The 22,408-nt window shown below is 41.8% G+C and overlaps 1 protein-coding gene across 2 annotated transcripts; it reads left to right on the top strand.

The window, feature by feature from the left end:
- Positions 1 to 1,068: 1,068 nt before the first annotated feature.
- Positions 1,069 to 22,035, top strand: chrnb1 (cholinergic receptor, nicotinic, beta 1 (muscle)). 2 transcript variants are annotated; one of them, XM_069159182.1, is made up of 11 exons: positions 1,069 to 1,319; positions 5,334 to 5,467; positions 8,258 to 8,302; positions 8,418 to 8,527; positions 11,131 to 11,239; positions 11,323 to 11,467; positions 11,706 to 11,891; positions 12,800 to 13,023; positions 16,718 to 16,893; positions 21,212 to 21,359; positions 21,591 to 22,035. In XM_069159182.1, the coding sequence occupies exons 1-11, from the start codon at positions 1,259 to 1,261 to the stop codon at positions 21,690 to 21,692; spliced, it is 1,440 nt and encodes a 479-aa protein (XP_069015283.1). In that variant the 5' UTR covers positions 1,069 to 1,258; the 3' UTR covers positions 21,693 to 22,035. The 2 variants fall into 2 exon arrangements, with proteins under 2 accessions (XP_069015283.1, XP_069015282.1); XM_069159181.1 differs by having other exon boundaries at positions 21,586 to 22,035.
- The last annotated feature ends 373 nt before the right edge of the window (positions 22,036 to 22,408 follow it).

Genomic DNA, 22,408 nt, shown 5'->3' with positions numbered 1-22,408 from the left:
GCCGACGAATATGTGTGAGAGCAGAGTGGCATGAAGAGATGAGTGGATGGATATAAAGGGGAGGACGGAGGTGTTTTATTGCAGGGGCCTTCAGGAAATACAGCAGTGTCTGGCAGTTAAACGCCTGGATCAACTTAGCGTTAAACCGTGAAAATAATGGCTGCTGCATCACCTCTATATGCCTGGTTAGGTGGCAGGACGTGACGCCCTGCGCGTTTTGTTTTTCCGTACTGAAAAACCAGAGCATACATCAAAATTGGAGGAACGGAATGAATTACGACAGATGCACTTTACTCGAAGCCCTCAGACTCGGGGACGCAGTTTCAGGGACAGAAGGGTTGACAGGGTTGTAAGGAGGTTGGAGAGGTTCAGGCTGAGATACATGTTCTGGGTTTGAACCGATTGGTTGTCTGGGACCTCTTTGTGTGAGGTTTGCATGTTCTGGTGTGTTTTTTTTCTCCAGGTGCTTCAGCTTTCTCCCACAGTCCTGTCGTGTGTAAATGTGAGCGTGTCAATCAAACAGACACGCCCCCAAAATCGGCTTTTTGAAGATTATTTTCTAATTAATGATGGGATTATTTTCAGATGGACCACCAGAAATCTAATCGTCTGCTGCGAAGCTCCATGAATCTGGCCACACTTCATAGGGAATCGTTTGCAGTTGTTCCATCCTGTTGGCAGTAGACCTCGGGTTAGAAAACTAATGAGAAGCGGGGCCTATAGCCAACAACACTAAAATGATTTGTGGAAAAAAATGTATTGACTTTGTATTTAATGAGACAAATTGAATGAGTCTAGGGATCCAGAGGCTTTTTGGAGCCAACCTTCAGTGGGACTCGGTGGTATTGCAGCTTAAGGCACTTCCACATATATTATATACAGTCTACGATTATGTCACAGAAGGACCGGCCCATAGGCCCTTCAAGGACTCCTGTAGGTTCCTCAGCCACAGTTTGAGAATCCCTGAATTGTAAACTGTCATTGGACAGAGTCATAGCCTGGTTCACTGACTGAGGGGGTGACATGCACAGCCTCCCCTCCCTCCTGGAGGTAATTGGAGCACCCAGCAGTTGGCCAGGCTGGCCTGACTGACAGACAACAACAGTCCACGGTGACCAAACCAAAGCTCAGCGCTTAACAGTTCCAGGGATCTGCACGGGAAAAGAAAAATAAGAAGAAGAAGAAGTTTAAGAAGTTGGATTAACCCGCTGAGGATCTGTTTTGAGGAGGAGAGAAGAGTTTGGTTCAGGGGGTCGAGATGAAAAGCCTGGATCTGTTCCTGCTGGCATGTTGCTTATGTAGCCTGAGCACATTGGGAGGTAAGGTGAAGGCTGGTCTCAATGTACCCATGTAACAGAGCTGTAGTCATATAATACATACATGGATAGTACACTGATAACACATCTAGAAAAACACTGTTGTCTGTGTTCTTGGTTGTTTGTATATAATATATATAGATATATACTGTACTGTATATACTGTGCATTTTATATTTTATATTTAATATTTTTACTGCTATTTTATTGCTTTCTATTATTCTATTATTATCTATTGCTTCCTGTATGCTGCTGTAGCGAATAAAAAATTCCCCTCGGGGATGAATAAAGTAACTACCTAACCCTAACCTAACCTAGAATGCCACATAACAGTAGAAACCCACCAGTAAAGAGCAGATCAACACTGAAAACCTCCAAAGTAATACCATAGTCATGATTGTGTCTCTGGGACATTTATGGGACTATTAAAGGTACAATAATTATATTTTTGTTTAACAAGGCGCATAGATTGGTTAAAGATAATATGCTTGGCAGTAGTTACAGTTTTGGCAGTTTACGTGCTGACTGCTTTTGTACGCTCCTCTAGTGTTTATGAGTGTTAGTGTTTAATGCCTCATTGAAAAAACAATTGTAATTTCACACACCAAATAGACTCTTAACATCAACACAGCACAAACTTGGGAGATGTTATATAAACACTCCACAGAAATATGGTCTTATTAAACAAGAATTCTACAATAATGCTGGTGGCTCTTCAAGGCTGTACTTGCATTGCTTTGGGCTAAACGCTAACATTAGCATTCTAACAGGACTCCTGTCTTATTTCAGCATTTTAGCACACTCACATGGAAAGCTGTACTTTTGTGAACGTGCTGACTATGACAACCAGTTGTGTTACACAGGTAATATTTAGCACGTTTAATGTCTTATTACTCTGACATGCCAACATGTTGAAATTAGCAGGTCATATTTAGCAGGTTTACCATCTTATTGTTGGTAAACACAGAGCACAGCTGAACGGGAGAATGTTTTTAGATTTGAAGATATTTGGTTATAAACTAAATGTTTTTGAAACGCCACAGAAATCTGTCCTGATGATGGTTCTTGGTTAATAGTCAGGGGATTTGAATGAATTCAATTTGTGGCAAATTTCCAGGCAGTCCAGCCGTTAGAAGATATTTTGGTCAGAATCAAAACCAAAGTCATGATTGTGAATGTCAGTGTCAGTACATAAAAGTATTGATTTATATTACCCTGGGTCAAAGTGTTGAACAGACAAAGAATATAGCCCATAAGAAAAAATATATAAAACATAAATATAAATATATTAGTTACCATAAAATAACCATCACCGAATTTCCCCACTGTGGGATTAATAAGTCAAATATATCAACTTAATATATCACAGATACAAACTTTAATTGAAATTGTACAACAAAGGGACATCGGACTGGCATTTAAGAATATTAAGAATTATTTTTCATCATTCTGTTGGCTGCACATCAAAAACCATCAGTGTTGTGATTAACAAAGTGTCACGCTCTCTAAATTCAAATTGTATAATCCTGGCATTAACAACAGATGCAGGGCACAAGTGTATTCGTGCTAATATTGAAAGCCGGAGTTGATAGAAATGAAGGAAGTAGACAGAGGTTACAAAAAACTAAACAGGACAGATTATGTTTGGAAAGGACTGCGAGTGACTCACAGCAGTCGTAAACTGAAGTCATAAAATTTTTTGACAGGTTAGTGGGATCCATTTTTCAGAGAAATAAATGACTTTCCAGTTTTCAGACAATTGATTTAATAACTGATCTATGGTTACTGCAAACAATGCACTCACTATAATGTTGTTTATATCGGACTTTATTGTTGTCACTGTCAATGTTGAACTCGTGTATCACTAACCAGTGAGTGTGTTTACTGGAGTTATCGAGAAAAGAGCTGAAAGACCATTGAAGTGTCTCTTCATGTGGGAACTGTCATATATTCTCCTCTGCAGAGCAACATCGAGAGAGCAAAGCTCAACATGTCCAGTGCAATACCAACCAGTCACCTGCCCCGCAGCGGCCTGCATCGTAGTTTTACCTCAACTGATCTTATTGTGCCTTCGTCCATCTTGGTATTTACCGAGTCATCTGCACTGGGAAGAGATAAAAATGGTAAATTCTAGCCTTCAACAACGTCCCATCCCTCGCCCATCAGCAGCCGTGCTTCCCTGTGCCTAGCTAATGGGGGTGCCTTGCTGGGTGATCGCCGTCATTTATTCCTGTCAGGTCCGATCCTGCTGAGGCCACAGCGATGCCAAACTTGATGAATGCTGCGTCACCAAAGCTGCTGATTATAAATGTTTCTAACCTTCCAATACCGACGAGGAAATGGGTAGAGGTAAAACAGGACTTGTGAACCAAAAGCCAAAGCAATGGAAATGTTGGGGTTTGGGGAGGTTCATGACTTCGCAGGCCTGCGCTGAGACCTATCACTGCTGCTAATAGAGGCTGCAGGGCCTCAGAGTTACACAACACAGGTATTTTACATGTTAATTTTCAGTATGTTTATAAAGACTTGGCATTTTTTTGTACCTAAAATTATATTATCTAATTACAGACATCCATCAAGAAACCCTTAAAGGCCGCGTCACATCAGAAACGGGCAAAGTTAAATGAATTTGCGCATTTTTACAAAATACATCGCTGTAAAAGTCTGATGGCGTTGTGACTACTCACAGGAATAGTTGACAAACTGCTGTAGTCGAACAGATCACTGCTTGTATGCTACCCAACCGGGCCAGGTCTGGTTAGTCAATAGCTCTCCAGACGACTCTCTATTTTGTCTGTACTCCCTCCTGGTTTCTGTTCTCAGCCTTGGCCACCATTCATTTCAGTAAAGAGCTACTGAAGGGGGAATATAGCTCTGAGCTAATAAGCCTGCTGACTGTCAGTTAATCGGCTTGTTAGCTCACACAGTTTATTTACAAGACATATTTGTACCATTGACTCTCATGACTCCAAACTATACCTGTTTTGTAGGGAAGTTTATCCTCTAGCTGAGGAGTCAATAACAGTTAATAAACCACAAAAACGTCCTGCATTTAGATTCTCCATCTCCCTTCAAAGGTCGTCACATCAATTTGCAGGTCCAAGTTCACCAAAGTTGATCTTGAAACAAAACAAATGTCAAATTTAATTTGCTGCTCATAATTGCTTCAATTCTCTTTGGCATTTAACTACTGGTGTGATCTGACTTTTACATTATTTTATTAAGAGGTAAGACAGATAATAGGTTTTTACAGCTGCAGAACACATTTGGCCTTCATCTTTTTACACCACATCATTGTTTCATTACCAAAAGTCAAACTCTCCCCAACTTTCTCCTCTCCTGCAGCAGTCACTCGCTCACCCTCCCAACACTCATTTGAATTGAATGTGTACCTGTTGCTTCACCTGCTCACTCTACAGTTGATGTGAGTGGGCGGTGAGGCAGAAAGTGAGACTTCTGTCTTGTCAGTTACCTTTGGAGCTGAATCTTTAATTCAGTGTTTGAATTTGCAGAGATTTCATTTCTCATTGGCTCTTTAACTAGCCTCCTGCTGGGAGGCACATCCCGCTTTATGCACTAATCTTGGCATGCATCCACTTGGTGCACACTACTGGCTCAGCCACCGAGCTAGAGAGTTGATTGGTTGTCATATTTGAATGCACAGCGCACACTCCCTGTCAATCAGTGTCCACCAGCGTGATGGGATTTTGCACAGAAAAACGAGAAGAAACCTAATTTAAAGGTGTTTGGGTTCATTTTCGAAGCTGTGAGAGAGGAAGGCAGTGGACGACATTATAAATGAACACTTGCACTAAATTATTTCACTGCTGTAACCACCGGATGCTAATATTGGCACTGCTGCATACCCGGCAGCGACATACAGTATAAAGCTTAATGGTGTGTTTCCAGGTTGTTAAATTAAAATGACTACCAGCGAAGGGTTTGGATGAGTTTCAGCCTGAAACCTGAAATCTTGACTAAACTTCGCCTTACAATCCGTCTCTATATGTCATTTAGGTGCCGCAGATGTGGAGCAGGCTCTGATGAAGAGTCTGTTCACTGGCTACAACCTGAAGGTCCGACCAGCTCGCAGCCCTGAGGAGAGAGTAGTGGTTCGCGTGGGGATGGTCCTCTCCTCCTTCGTGGGACTGGTGAGACGCAAAACAACCCCAACGCAAAAACCTTTTGCAGAGGAGCATTCACAAACGCACACTAACCAGCAATTTCACACGTCAGAAGAAAGTCAAAGAATAGTTATGTGTTGTTTCTCCACCAACATCACAGTGGAGAAGGTGCTGTTTCCTAAAGAATATTTGTCCAAACAGATTCCGACACCAAGTAAAGAAAATATACTTGAAATACCATATAGCACATACGTAGCAGATACAAGTCAGGCGTGTGCATACGTCTCTCTGTTTTCAGGGCGGAAATAATGTTACTGAGTAAACTTGAATGGAACCACCTCAGAATTGAGTACATCGTAGATACAAAGACAAAACCAGTATCTGCTGTTGTAGATAGTTCGCCTGGTGTTATCAGACCCAGGTTCACTGGTCTACCTACGCTGTTCTGGCTCCGACTTCAATTCTTCACTATTTGTAAGCATTGCAACAACTGTTGGTACTGCTTCAGCTAACTCTACCATCGTTACCACCGTTGGAACTGCATTTCAAAACAAACACTTGACATCAACGTCATTGCTCTGCTGATTGGTCCGCCCTGCTGTGCGAACCTTCTTGCGAGCAGAGTTTCCAGACTAAAATTACAGGGAGCTGTTAGCAGTAGTGGGGCCCAGCCAGGCTAACAGATAGGGACTCAGGTCAAAACAAAATGTTGATTAATGGCTTAATTTTACTTTTAAATAACGTTGAAGACTGTTTAGTTAGGTAGTTTTTAGGTTTAGTACACCCTGAAAAAGGACCTGAGAATAAAAACTTGTACAATATGTAGGTTCATGTTTGTGGCTTCAGAATCGGAACCCTCCTGCGGTTCTGACGTCGTCCATGCTGCTCCTCTGTGATTCCTACATGATTTACTTCTGCAAATGTGTGCTTGGCAAAGTTGGACACATTAAGGTCTATAACCAAACTAACCACACATGTCTGCTTGTTGATGGATGACTCCTCAGTCTTTGGTCTTCAGTCTGCCTGTGTGACTGCATAAAAAGACAACAAGTGAGTACACAAACACACTTACACCAGGTCACTTTATGTGTTCTTTATTTTCTCCTCGCCTCTCTTCTTTGTGGCATTTAAGCCAACATACATGTGTAATGCATCCTCAGCACATCTACAGTGAGAATGCTGCTTATACCTCCACTCAAGGTCAGTCTCAATCTGGGGAGGAAGTCACACGGGGCCCCTTTTGGACTGGACGCTCAGTCCCTCGTCTGTCCAGAACCCGTCAGCTGGGAAACTGCACAGTTATGACTAACACCGGCGCAGAGGGACATCCTGAGGTGAATTGAAAGAGTTACAGGAAGTATCAGTGAGTGATAGGTCGGTAATGAGATAGGTGCTTTGTGTATGGGAGAGAGATGGTTTAAGTCGGCATCTGACACCCCCCACCCCCTCCTCTCTGTGTCAGTCCCAGCTGTCTCGCTGACATTCCTCCTGGTGTTTTAAATAGCAGGCCCGGCTTATCACAGCTCGGCCTTCCTGCTTCCCGCCAGGACCATGTGATTACTGGTAACAATCCACTGACTGTACATAAAAGTGGACATAGCTTTCAGGTCTGAAAAATTAGGCCAATGAGGAAGTGCAATAAACTGCAATACCACCGAGGGCCACTAGAGGTTGGGATCCTCCTCTAATTGTCCAAATATGGTCACTTCTGACTCCAAACTAGCAAGATGGTGGCGGCCAAAATCTGATCTCGAGCCCTCATACTGGCAGTTCACAAACCAATGGGTGGTGTCACTGTTGGTTTCCACTGGTCAAAATCCGACAATGCAGTGCTGCTCACTTTATAGAGGCAAAAATGACCCTCGTGCAACAAATGGTTCCTTTCCCTCCCTTTTAACTTCTGTTATTACTTTGAGTTAATCAGTGAGCCCCTTTTTAAAAGTGTTGTTAGGCGTGTTTGTGAACGAGGAGTGAGCTAGGCCAAATAATATAAGCTAATCTTCACATGGCATACTTAAATATATACAATTGACTAATAGAAAACAAGAAAGCATATTCAGCAAAAACTCCAAATAAAACAATATCAAAAATAAACCCAGGAAATATTTGCAGGAAGCAATGTTTCGGTCGTTTTGAAAACTACTGTCACCATTTGGGACAGTTCAGACCAAAGAGTTGCGACAAGATGATATGAAACTTGCAACTGCTTGCAATTCTGCAGTCGGCAACATTATGAAACCTGTCAGTTTACACCAAAGTGACAGGACGATACAATTTAACATCTCTACAGCAGCAATTCTTCCATCGTAGCTGCCGACTTTTCAGGCTTTTTGCGTGTCTGGACAGAATTTGTAGCATCTTAAAACATGAATAAGGATAGTGGTAGTGTGTTACTTTCAACTGGTGCATTTTTACTAGAGATGAAACAACAAAAACATGAGGAAAAAAAGGGTCAAGAATTCAGAGTTGACTATGGGTGCCTCAACATAATACCCAGGGGGCTCATGCAAATCAACGCTGTGAACTTGAGACAGGAGAGCTCCCCTGTTGTGTCAGTTTCTCCTGTCGGTTTCGTGAGCAGGTCAGCTCCAGAGGAGTTTTTGTCTACTCTAACAACCAAAGGCAGCACACTGCTCTAACGTTTGCCTGCAACACTTTCATCTCGTTGTGAATCGTTGATCTGAAGTGGGCTTAAAACTTCATGGAACATGTTGTTGCAGTGTTCTCTGTGGATACAAGTGCAAATAAGATCCCCAAAGCATCTGAATCTAAAACAATGATTGCGTCTACCATTTCCTTTTTCTATTTTTCCTTCAGAATATGAAAAATGAAGAAATGAGCACGGTTGTTGTCATGAATCTGGTAAGTCTTCGTATCACTTTATATCTCCACACATACATACACACGCACACTTTTTATGTACTTTTGGGTAATTCCCACATTCTTAGACCCAAAAGGACTTTTTTTAATTTTTCAGGAATGGACAGATCACCGGCTGTCATGGAAACCGAAAGCGAATGATGGGATTGAGGTGTTGCGTGTCCCTGCTGCGAAGGTCTGGCTGCCTGACATTGTCCTCATCAACAAGTAAGCATGAGAACGGCAACTTACATTCACATTAATTAAATCAGCCACAAAAAAAGTTGAGAGGAAAAACTGTTTAGCCACTGTGCTCTGTTTTTGTTTTATTCTGGGTTGTAAGTTGTCCCGAAGGGATAGTTTGTTTTTAACTTCCCATATTGATGTGTTCCCTTCTCTATCTGAGAGACACTTGTCATAAGACATAGAAATATAAGAAATTGGTAATAACTGTTACATGATTCCACTCACGTCCATCCATCCATTCGTCTGTCACATTCTCTTGAATTTCTTCAAATTTGGTACAAAAATGTTCACTTGGACTCAAGGATGAACTGATTAGATTTTGGGGTTCAAAGGTCAAAAGCCAAGGTCACCGTGACCCTACATCTGTCTTATCTGTCCATCCCCTTCTTGCAAATGCGATATCTTAAAAATGCCTGATAAGACTAGGACAAGTTCAAGATGTCTTTTTGTACACATTTAAAGCAGCCAAGGTGGTATATGTACAAAAAGACAAAGTGAGTAGCAAATGAAATGCATCATCAGGGAATCACTTCACTTCCCCAGCTGCACACAAACAGTGGTGGAAGTCCTATTTTCAAAATCTTAATAGAGTAAAAGTACATTAAATACTGTCAGCAGAATTTTTTTTAAATGAACAAATGTAAAAGTACTCATTATTCAAAATGGCCCATTTTATAATGTTATATTTATCATATGAACTACTGGAATATTACTTCAAACTTGTACAAGTGAGCAGCATTTTAATGTTGTCATGGATGAGATAATTTAATTTCATAGCACTGAAACATCTAATCTGTGTATATTAATCCATGTGTAGCAACTGATCAAATATTTTAAGAATAAAATACGTATCTGAAAAGCTCAAACAAATGTAATGGAGTAAAAATGACTATTTCCCTCTGAAATGTGATGAAGTGGAAGCGTGAAGGAGCATCAAATGGAAATACTGAAGTCATGTATCAACACCTCTAAATTGTACTTAAATACAGCACTTGAGTAAGTGTACTAGGTTACTTTCCACCGCTACATACGAGTAATAAGTGAAGTGCTTCTGCATATTGCACATATCGGTACACTGGCTACCGTGGCAGCAGATGGTTTGTGATGCAATGACTCAGGAACAAGTAGTAGCTGCGGCCAATGGACTCTAAGTTACCATCTACATTACAGTGCAGCACACGTACATTGGAAAAACTACACGTCATTGTGTAATATTAAAAAACGTTCATACTAAGAACAGTGTAGTCCTTTTTCCTCCATCTCTGCACACATACACACAATCCCATTAATACAACTGTAAATATGCCCACTGCTCTGTTCATCAACACTTTATAGGCCATTTAGCAGCATGGCTCTCTAATATCTGAGCTGAAGGCACTGCTCAACCACTTTAGCTCGTGAGGCGTCCAATTGGAACCACACACATACACACAAACATGTACATGAACTCAAATGCAAAGGTGTGTATACTTCTGTGTGTCTGTATGATCAATGCTGTTCATTTTAGCAGCAGCAGCACCTTCACAGGGACAGGGTTTTAGGAGGGTCCTCTTAAAGGACACACGTTTATCCCTGTTACACTGCCAGAGCCATGAAAGTCAAACACTGTGCACTGAAGGCTAAATCTGTGTCTAATTGACTTGATGTCTTTGTTGTGTGTTGTGTTGTGAGCACAACAGCCAAAACCGTTTTGTATATGTCCAACATTAGCGCTGCACTCAGAAGTGCCCTGTGAAACAGGTCGACTTTCTTCTCTCCGTCCGTGCCAATTAAAAGTGCTTTAATGTGCGGTCTTGTTGGATGGGACTGCAGCCAAATGTTGATGCACTCTGTAGCTGTGGTGAGAGAATGGAAGGAGCGACGTGATTTCAATGATTAGACACGTGCTTGCAGGCTTGACTTTTTCTCTCTTTTGATCAAAATTGTGCTTACGTGTGGAAAATAAAGAGACCCAAAGACGAAGTGAGAGGAAGTGAGATGAGATGAAGCGAAGGCTTCAGGTGAAATTCCAACTCAGGATCCCTCTTGATCTTATACAGTGCGATGCAATGCAGTACAATACCATGTGGTGAAATATGATACAATACAATGTAATGCGATGCAGTGTGATAAGACATAATGCAAAATTATGTGATACAATACGATGCGGTACGAAACAATGTGATATACTATGTTACAATCCTTTAAAATGCGATACAATACGATGCCATACAATGTGATATAGTGCGATACGATGCTGTAAGATACGATATGATACGATATGGTACGATACGATACAATGCGGTAAGATATGATACGATAAGAAATGATACAATACCATATGCTTGGATACGATGCAGCAAGATATGATACAATGTGATATGATACCATTCAATCCTAGGGTATGTGATATGATGCCTATGATAGGATGTGATGCGATACATTCAAAGCTATATGATACTATAACATATTATACAATTCAATACCATACGATACGGTGGGATACGATATGAGTTGATATGATATGACGAAACAATACAACATGATACAATGCCATACAAAACACAAGATAATTTTTTTTAACTCATTCAAATCTGTGTTTGCAGTAATGATGGGGTGTTTGATGTGGCCCTGCATGTCCATGTTCAGGTCTATAATAACGGCAGGGTAACCTGGACTCCCCCTGCTCTTTACTGCAGCGCCTGTGGAGTCAAGGTGAACATACACAGATATACAAGCTTCTCAAAACTTTTGTCTCCTCCTCTCTGACTTGTTTACACTCCTGTTTCTCTGTCTAGGTAACATATTTCCCGTTTGACTGGCAGAATTGCACCATGCAGTTCCGCTCCTACACGTATGACTCGACGGAGATCGACCTGCAGTATGCCCTGGACGCAAAAGGCAACGAGATCCGTGAGATCCTGTTAGACGAGGCTTTCAGTGGTGAGCAATGATGACATGATGCAGTCTTTAGTTTTCTCTCTTAAGGTACTTTATGTTTGATCTTGCTTAACATTTCTGGTGTGGTCACAGGAGTGTTTCTACCTCTTTGACTGTGGTTGCACTTTAGTTCGGACCCTCCTGTGGTATGCAGATGTGTTGCTTGCGTCGCAAAAATTCTTAATGTGCTGATCTTAATTTAAATTATTCCTACATGCCTAAGCTGTGAATGTTTCTCCAGAGGGTGGCGAGTGGTACATCAGACACAAGCCGAGCAGGAAGAACATGAATGATGACCTGTATGAGGACATGACCTTCTACCTGATCATCGAGAGGAAGCCTCTGTACTACGTCCTCAACATCATCATCCCCTGCATCCTCATCACCATCATCGCCATCTTTAACTTCTACCTGCCCCCAGATGCTGGTACTTTCTGTGGAAAAATATAGTTATTTCACTTGATTTTGAGCTAATTTAAAGATAAAGATTTGTTCCCTTTCTGTGACAATCTGACAAGTAGTTGATGCAGTTCCACCTCGAGGTATTGTTGGTTACAATTACACTGCCTTGTTATTGATCTCTAAAACAGCTAATACCGTTTTCTAATTGAGTTTGTGTGGTCTGTTTAAATCACACATTTGTCCAATTACAAAGAGATTCCATTTACGAATTATCAGATACTTGTTTTCCTGGAGCACGACAGATCCGATACAGAAATACAGCCCAGCCACTGAGAGTATTCAATGATACTGTACTTTACTCTCTATTCTTACATAGTTTGACAGACAGTTTACATTGAATCATTAGGTAATCTTTACCTAGGTGTAAACTAGTATACCACTGTGTGTTTGGTTTGTACAATTAATACAGCAGCCAGGCATATGACTTTTGACAATTGACTCCGAGGCTGAGTTATACTCCTCATAAAAAAGCAAATTGAAACTCCAGGGAGTTGAACTTTCCAGTGATGCATTGTGATGGAGTCAGTAAGAGAAATGCCACTGCTTAGACAGTTGGTGAGGGAGCGTTTACTGCTCTGATACACTTCAGCTTCTCTATTGCTTATGCACGCCAACCAATCTGAGCTAAACACAGTTTGTAAATGACTACTGAAAGCACCAGGGAGGCATTGTTGGCTAATCACCTTCACTTAAAATGGGTGATGCATTTTCCATTAGTCATTGCTGGTGAATTACACAAGCTAGATGCTGGTTAGAATAGTAGATTTCACTCAGTTGAAATGAAGAACAAATTGAGTTGTGACACAGGCCTGAAGAAAGGTGCTGTAATTGTCCCCTTCTCAATAAAACTGATTGTTTTTTTCTCTCTGCCAGGTGAGAAGATGGGTCTGTCGATCAACGTTCTGCTCACCCTCACTGTGTTCCTGCTGCTGCTGGCCGATAAGATCCCTGAGACCTCGCTGGGCGTCCCCCTCATCGTCAACTACATCATGTTCACCATGATCCTGGTCACGTTCTCGGTCATCCTCAGCGTGGTCGTCCTCAACCTGCACCACCGCTCCCCCAACACCCACCAGATGCCCATGTGGGTTCGCAAGGTGAGGTCCCCGCCTACAAAATGCATCATACAAGGAGCAATCTTTGATGCTTTGGTACATTTTAACACTGAAGGCTCAAGTCTTTGTTGAACCAGCAGTTGTACTTCAAAAAAAATATTTCTTATCTTTCTGGCATATTCAGTTACAAAGCGTGCCTAGACTTTGAGTTGTTTTTTTTCTCTGTAGATAGGTCAGTCATCTGCGCTATATTTCAGAACAGAAACCTTCTTTTCTCTTGTCAGAGTTTCAGCTACTGAATCAAAGATAAAGGCACTTCTGTATCTTTAATATCTCAGCCTCCCTTTTCTCTGCAATCAGCATCAAAGGGAGACACTGTGAGTGATGTCAAAGCGATGTCATTAAGCGGCCAGCGTGTCCTCAGAGAGAGTTGGAGGGATGGACGGTGGAGATTATTCATGCTAATAAGGAAGTAAGGCAAGAGATATAAATAGACCATCAAATCTTAAAACATATGCTTACTATACATTGGGAACTAAAATTGGTAATAGCTAAGTGACAGTAGTTAAGGATTATGACAATATATTCAACTCATTACAACAAATAGGTGAAATCAGATGCAAAAGTGCATTTGATTTCCTTGTATGACCCTGTTAGTGGCAAAATCATGGCAATGTGCACATAATCTAAACCAGGGGTCTCCAACAAGTAGATCGCGATCTACCCGGTAGATCAAGGAGCTCTAAGAGGAAATCTAAATGATGCAAACATACGTAAGTCTAAAATTAATTACATTTTAGCATAACATATATTTTGTGGGCAGCAGTTCCTCATTTGATTGGTGTAGTAAGTTGTGGCCTTGAAATGATTAATTAATGCAATGTTAATTTTTGTGTTCATTCAGTAAGGGAGGCGGTCGTAGTTTGGGTTGAGGCAGATCACTGTCCTTGTCGACACAGCCCTCGACGCTCTAAACGTCATGTTAGCCCATTAACCTCCATCAGTGCTGCTGCCCTCACTCCACTTTATGAGAGGCTTATTGCAGGCTGGTGAGCAGCAGCTCTGTACTTCGTTCAGAGTTCTGTCTCGGTTTCAGGGAACGTTCACCTCGGAGAGGCTCCTACGCATGCAGGTGATTGGGATGGTTTAATGGGCCCAAAACTGCTTAGAAGTGGATTGATGGGGGAGGGAGGGGTTTGTTGTTGTTGTTGTTGTACAAACTGCAACTTGACTGCTTTTTTCACTTTTATGGCTCTTATCAGCATCAGCAGGCATCTCATTTCAAACAAGAACTTAAATAGACTGAATAAACTGAATTTAAGTGATATGACCAGCAACAAACAGCAGGCAGATAAACTTTTGGACTATCAGTGTTTATTCTCCAGCCAGACATCTTCTCTGCTGTTTTTCTTTCCTTCACCATCTCCATGGCTGCCTTCAGCATCTCATTTTCTGTCTCCAGTCATTCACCCAGGATGGTCACGGCACCCGATGAGGCTCTCAGGGCTGAGATCTCTCTCTTCGGGTCTCCTACTACGGTCCTTTGGGTGTCAAATGGAGGCTTGATGGCTTTCAGCTCCTCCTTCTGTTTTGTTCTGACGCAACTCAGAGACTTGGTGGTGCTTTGGATGCTCTCGAGTGCAGCGCGAATGTCTCTGTGTGTCAAGCTCTGGTCTGCCAAAGCAGCACATACGACTTAGCAGCAACACTTACTGAGTTTCAGCAGCTATTGTTGAGGAATAGTGTGTTTGTAGATGAAGAAAGGCTCTCTGAGGTGCAGTTTCTTCTATTACAGTATATTACCAGATTATCAAATGCCAAGCCGTGGGAAATCTATCATATGTCATATAGGATCAATAAGAAAGCAGATTTAGGAGCTCTTAAAGCCAATATTGAGGGTAGAGGTCTGTAAGTCTAAGACCTGAAACCATTTATTCACCTTGATTTGAACGAATCTGTGTGTTTTATGGCACTTCGTGGTAGTTCAGGCAGGCATGGAGTCTGTCACGGGTCCCTTCCCTGTCCAATCATACAAAGGCTTCAGTCCGCCCTTCCTAATTGGTGTGCTTTAAATCTGTGCACTGTTCATTCATTCTGCCCGCTCCACGCTCTACACATCGCTCTTCAACGACAACAACTATGGAACCGCCACAAATTTCCTCCACCTCCCCAGCCTCCTCCCTCATTCACAAATGTTTCTCTGTTTATTATGTCCACTGATTCAAAGTTGTGAATTTCATTGAAAAGTTATGAATTTCAGGCTCTAATTTAGGTTAATTTGCTCTAAAAAGTAAATTTAGGTCATTATAAGCTACTTGTACAAAAGACCTATGGAATCATTTAGAGGTTTAGTTTCTAAAGTTTAGTTTGTCCGATAAAGCTGCTTCTATAAATATCCAACATGCTCCAGAGAAACATGATCTCTCCCAGGTGGTGTTTCTGGCCAACTGCTTGGTCTTAAATTCTTTCTCTTTTAACTCCATTTTGGTCTCTACCAGCTGCTGAGAGAAAAATGTGTTTCTGTAGCTGCAAAGTGCTCCAATATGTTCACCAGCTGTCTCTAAGTGTGACTGTTTGCTGCTGCTGTGGGAGCAGTGGGAGTGAAGCAAAACAGAAAAGTAGTGGGACATTTTAAAAAGATCTCCTGTCACCTCTTATAACTCTCAGTCGTCTGGCTGTTGCTGTGATCATGACAATGAGAGTGACTTGGCGTCTTCTGTTTCACAGAGAACAGACAGTTGTCATGTTAAAATGTAAAAGAAAAGGATAGACAATGTCACATAAAGACACGGACATATTTTCCCCTGAATTAACTCAAGATCACCAATAAATTCACAATTTCTAAGTCAGGTAGCTGCACTTGAATCCACCACTCACTTGTAGCTGCAGTGTGTTTCTTGCCAGTGGGCTGTTATTGACATCCATCTGTCAATACAGACTAGCCAAGAGTGTATTTCAAAGAAATGATATGAAAGAACTTGAAAAGCAGATAAAGGAACCATTTACAACATTTATGATATTGATCACGACAAACGTTTGACCCTCTGATGTACTGTTTTATCACCGAGTCCTCTGAGATTCTTTTGAAAGGCAGCTCCGAGTCTGACAGCCAAGGAGTCCCATCTGATGGTTATATAAAGGGATGAACTTGATTTTTATCAGGTTATATCAAACATTTATTTCTACTTTAATTACACACACTTGGGAGGTGCCCATTACAACTATGGTCCTTTACTGAAGTGCTCCATCCAGAGTTATGTGCTTCGCTCAAGGACACCTTGAATGTGGACTTTGAGGAATTGGAGAGCTTTGCCCATTTGGTTTCTCCACCCACATCATTCAGCAGCGACTGTTCTCAAAGGTTATCTCGCTGCTAAATTCAACATTCTGACTCATTTCTCAGCCCTAATAGGCAAATACAGGGCAAGCACATTCCAGCTGTCCCATAAATCATGAAACAAGAATCCAAACAAATGGATTTTTCCTTTCAGGAAAGATGACAGATCCGTGAGGTCTGAGTGAGCCAACTAGCTGTTTACTAAAAGAACTGAAAGTACAGTTAAATAACCTCATGTTGCCTAATGTGGTTTTCAGGCAAAGAAATAAACATCTATACATTTATATTTTGACAACTCCAAACTGCAGTGAATTCTTCATACGGGAAGTGGAGGAGCAGAGAAACTGAAACTGTCTTTATGGTAAATTGCACATGTAACTCACTTCTGCTTCCACCAAGATCTTCATCCACATGCTGCCTCCTTACCTCGGCATGCTGCGGCCAAAAGTGGAGACCCCCCTGTCCCTGGAGACCATACCCCGCCGCGAGAAAAAGATGGTCGCCATCAGCAAAGTCGCCGATGAATACTTCATCCGCAAACCTGACTCATCCATATTGTTCCCCAAACCCAACAGGTGAGGCCAGTGTAATGAGCGCCAGCTTCTGTATGTATATGTTGTCATGCTTGTGATTGTGCTTGTTTTGGACAATGTGGTTTTGAAAGCCTGTGTGTTCAGGGTGTGTGTGCAGGGAGCGGTGAAGTGAGGCGAACATTTTTGGTTCACACACTTGGTTGCTGCGTATGTTGCACTTCATCTCAGAAAAGAGTTAAACAGTTGATACATTGACTGTTTGGGACAAATAAACACACTGCACTGATAATTCTGTTGCTTAAATCTGTGTGAATAATGAGAAACCAAAACTGACTGAAAACTGACAGTTTTACTTTGTGGATCATTTTAAGAATGTGAAGTTACTCTCAGAAAGTGATTGTTATTAAATGTTTAATCAGTGTTAGCTACTCTGCACTTCGTATAGTATTCATGAAGTGAGTGGGTAAATTCTATATTGAGGCTATATATTAATAATAATTTTATTTAAGATGTAATGCCATTAGATGTATTTCCAAACATTACTGCAGAAACCTCTTTTTATCTAAATGAGACATAAATTTTGATGATCTATCCATATTAAATGAGAGACCGCCAAGATATGTTATTACATAGAGAGCTCTTCAAACATGATAGCTGACCTATTCTTTAACAAGAGCACTACACATAAAATCTTTGATAGATATGATTGTAATATAGAAACCATATGGTACTCTCTTTTATTGTGGTTTTAACTATCTGCAGTAGTTGAAATCTAAAACACAATAATAATAAACTGTCAAATATGTTAGATAGCACTTTGAAATGAAACAAACCACTTAGTATTTCCTGTGTTTAGTATTCATGGAGTTTCAAGTTGCCCCATAACACACACCTGCCGCAGTAAAATTCTGGTCCTGTATTTTAAATGACACCGGCCCATTCGGAATCAGATTGTACATCATTTGAAAGCATCACCCCTTATAAACAGAGATACCAGTTATACATATGAACACCACAGCAACAATCACAGCAGCAGTACTTTATAATATCGATGCATGCACAACAAAACAGTAGTCTCTTACCTTTTCTGTAGTCACACCTGTTGAGTCACTGTTTGCTGCACCAACAAAATGCTTCCAAGCTTTTTGTGTTTTTTAGTCCAAAAAAAAAAAAATCACTTCATGTTTCCCTACAGCCTGCACGTGTGCTGGGAAATCCAACTCTCATTCTACTTCATGAAATTGAAACATGTACATGACTCCATCCTCTCGCTTCTATTTGCATTTTCAACCAGACTGAAGAAAAAAGCACAAGGTTTTAGCTTCAGGATTGAACTTTTTTTAATTATCATGCAAAATGAAGCCAGTTTTCTTAAGGTGAACGGTCTCTATAAAAGACCTCAGAACCCAAACACCTCCAGTGAAAACCAGATTGATGGTTTTCATCCAAAGTTTTACAGAGCGCTGCCCCTGAAGCTGTTGAGTAAGGAGCTGGATTGAGGCCAGCGCTGGCACACAAATTGGCGACAAACTGTTCTATCAGTCTAACCCTTGTCTCCGTGCTGTGTACACAGGAAACAGGTGACCTTGCTGTGGTAGTTAGTTAGTGTGGAGGACTTGGCAATCAGCTACGTGACATCCTTAACTGGCCTGCCCTCCCGCTGCTCTATTAATGCACCCCGAAATCTTCCCAGTGTGTTGCTGGCCCTATAAGGCTCACCTCCCGTGAGAAATGAAATGTGTCTGGAGGGAGGGAATCGTTGCTAAAACAATAACGACCCACACAAATCGACTGTGACACGATGGAGCGGGACGCTGCGTGTCGAGGTGAAAGAACGGGTGACGGAGGAGGGATGAGGGAGGAGGGGTGTGTGTGTGTGTGTGTGTGTGTGTGTCTGTGTGTTGGAGCAACTTGATGAGACAGCAGTATCTCTCCTGTGACCACACATACACTCACACACACCTTCTTAATTGGGTTTAGTGCATGTCTTGGCACCAGACACAGCCAGTTTTAGTTGAATTAGTCTCCTGAATAGTCATTTACTTCTCGCTGATGAAGTGCTACTTTGAGCCATAAAGGAGGGAAAAGGGAGGAGGGTGGTTAGGAGGCCAAGCTGGGCCTCTGCTTGTTCTCCCTCCCTCCCTCTCTGCTCTCTGCTTGATGGGGCTTCACCTCTCTTAGGTCGCACACTCTTCACCTGCCACACTCACAGGAGTAGCAGCAACGGCAGCGCTGCATTGTAAACCCCCCCCAAATCATGCAGAGAATACAAAGCAGCTATCTGCTCTGCCCTGCCTGCCAAGTTACACTCCATTGTTAATGTTGTTCAGTCAAAGATGCAGTGCTACACTGCCCTCTGCTGGGGAGCTGCCTGACCTGCAGCTCACGTTAACTTTTTCTTTTTTTTCCTGTCTTTCATTCCCAAAAATGTAATCCGAGGTGTTTAATATTTGAGGTGTTTCATAATAAGACAGCTGTTTGGAAAAGGCAGCTGCTCTGCAAAGAAAATCATGTTAATTCTATCTGAGTGTTGTGTTTGTTTGGACAAGGTCAGGAGGACCAAGAGGAGACAACGTAAGTTTTATGGGGAAGTTTAAGTTTGTTAAAAGAGGATACTGGTCAAAATGACCTTTGACCTCTGCTGAAATGCAGCAACACTGAAAAAAGCAGGTCTAAACAGATAACTGATACATTATTTTGAACAAACTTAAACTCATTGAGAAAGATGAACTGTAAAATGATGACCAAGTCTTCAATTGCAAACATCAGCTTTCTAGTCTCAACTTTGACCTACCTTACTTTTACACATTCATATTTCAGTTGTGATCTTTTTCCATTTGACCCAAGTGGTTTAGGCAGGTGATTGCCAACTGACCATTGATGTGTGTGTAAAAGAAAAAAAAGTTGAACAACAAAACATTTTAAACTTTTATTTTGCTGTTTATAGATCCCCCGCTGCTACACTTTTATTTTTAAGTTCCCCAATCTAAACACAGACTTCGGTGAGGACTGTGCTGTCTTAACCATTAGAAATGATGTCCAACACTACAAAAACAAGACCCATGATGAAATAAAACTATCCTTTAATTTAAGAGGCAATTCCCTTTCTAATATCATTTCAGCTGTGATGTCCTGCAGAGAGAATCATGTGTTATCTCTACTTAAGGTTACACGAGCATTAGAGCTCTGGGTCTGTCTCCCCGCTGGAAACAGACAACGGTAATCTATGTGTCATTGCTGAAGGATGTGCTGCACCACACTGTGCACAATCCAGAGCAGAAAAGATGATTTTATGACCAGTGCTTCAAGTTCTTAGGAGTAGCTGTGTGTTAAAGTGAGACTGCATAACTTTTAAAAGCAGAAAGAAGAAATTCATCCACATACAAATGAAAAGTTGAATTCAAAAGATGTATGCTTGGTCACTTTGGGGTTTTTATGCTACAGCCGTATTTGGTTCGACATGACCAGATGTTAAAGATTGTCCATGATATACATGGTTTAGTAAACATGGTTTAGTTACATACTGTAAGTGGCCAGTTACAGGCCTTTGTATATGTACTTTGATGAAGCTCAAAGATGTGAATGTGTAATAACACACAATATGAAAGTAAAAGAGGGATTTGGGAAAACAATGAATAGAAAACCTTTATCATATAATTTAGTCTGATAACGGTGCCTCAGGAAGCCCCTTCTTCTACAGAATAACAAACTGAAGGAAGATTTCTGACTTTGTCATGATTTGAATAAAGAATAATAACAAATTGGATCTCCACTGTTTGAAACTTTATGAGTGACTGCAGAGTTATGAAGGTACCAACTTTCTCCTACAGCTTCCCCCAGCAACTCCTGGCACCCAATATAAGCTGACAGTTGGTAACCGAGGGGCAACAAGTAAACACAGAAACACACACACACACACGCACACACACACTCACACAATGTTTCTTCTGGAGCAGCCCAGTCAGCAGATGTATAGCAGTGGCTCCCACACTGGTGGAGGGGGACCCAGGGAGACCCTCTGACCTTCTCTTTATTCCTCTCTGAATTACAGAAGAGGGTAAAGGAGACGTGCTGCCTGCCTCATAAACACTTTACTATTTTACAGCTTTTAATTAGCGTGGATCGACTCCAGCTCGCACGCTGCTTCATTCTGCAAGCCTGTGTGTGTGTGTGTGTGTGTGTGTGTGTGTGTGTGTGTGTGTGTGTGTGTGTGTGTGTGTGTGTGTGTGTGTGTGTGCGCGCGTGTGTCGATATCGTGTGTGTCTCCTAAATCAGTCCTCAGATTTATATGTACTATTACAACATTTAGTGCATTGTGGGTAGTTTTCTGTGACATTAACTTGTGTGTGTTGCTGTGTAGGTTCCAGCCGGAGGGCATGTGTACAGATCTGAGGAAGTTCATTGATGGTCCCAGTAGCTACCTGACGCTACCGGACGAGCTCAAATCTGCCATAGACGCCATCACGTACATCGCCAAGGCTCTGCAGGCTGAGAAGGACTACGAAGCTGTGAGTCGGAGTCGGTTGTAACGCTCTTCCAGCTTTTTATTCCTTGCTCGTTTTCCTTCTTTCAACGGTTCATTTGGTTTCTGATCTCTGCCCTGTTTTTTCTTTGCCTCTTCTGTCTGTCTTTCTTTCCCCATCCTCCCCTGCTGCTCTTTCCTCATACTCACTCATTCCCATCCCTTCTTCTCCTTTTTTTTTCTCTTCTTAATTTGCCCCCTTCCTCGTCCAGCTCAGAGAGGACTGGCAGTATGTGGCCATGGTGGTGGACCGCATGTTCCTCTGGATCTTCGTCGTCTTCACCACCGTCGGCACCTTGGCCATCTTCGCCGATGCTAGCTTCAACCACACACCCACTGACCCCTTCAAATACCCCTGAAGCACCTGCACGTTTGGTTTTCTTTAAACCATCTCGTGCCACCCTTTATGAAATGGGGAGGTTTGGAAACTTTCACTGTGCATGTACAGAAGGCAAAAGATACCTGCCAACACTACAAATGGTGTCAAAGTATCATTTCTCATGCAGAACCTCAGTTTTTCCTCATATGGAGAGAAGATACACTCTCAGTAAATCTCAGAATGCATTTGTCTGAGCTGCAGCTGCACCACTGTTCCAAGACCACTGCTGACAAACCAAGTTTTTTTTTTTATCCTGTTCATTTAAAATAAAATAAAAACTATGTGTGAGGGAATTGATTTCTGCATGAAATATACCTACCGAGTCGTCGTTAGCATACCTTACATGTGTGTAAATACTACGATCTAAACTACTGGTGTGGATTTTAGTATATTGGACGTCTGAAGTGTGGATCCAGCGTTGGATATTCATATGTGGTGTTAACACATAAACACCGAGACAAACCAGATGCTATAATGAGCAATATGTATTCCTTTCATTTCCCTGTGTCAGAATTTGCCGGAGTGTGTGTGTGTGTGTGTGTGTGTGTGTGTGTGTGTGTGTGTGTGTGTGTGTGCGTGTGCGTGTGCATGAAGTGCTATTCTTATGTGCGGAGTGCGGAGCAGCACGCCAATGCCCCTCACCAGCTGCACCAATA

Source organism: Embiotoca jacksoni, unplaced genomic scaffold (genome assembly GCF_022577435.1).
Source record: "Embiotoca jacksoni isolate LCO1_2020_lvr unplaced genomic scaffold, fEmbJac1.0.p SCAF_24, whole genome shotgun sequence".
Classification (NCBI taxonomy): Eukaryota; Metazoa; Chordata; class Actinopteri; family Embiotocidae; genus Embiotoca; species Embiotoca jacksoni.
The sequence above is the reverse complement of the archived record's forward strand: the minus strand, read 5'-3'. Positions and strand labels throughout refer to the sequence as shown.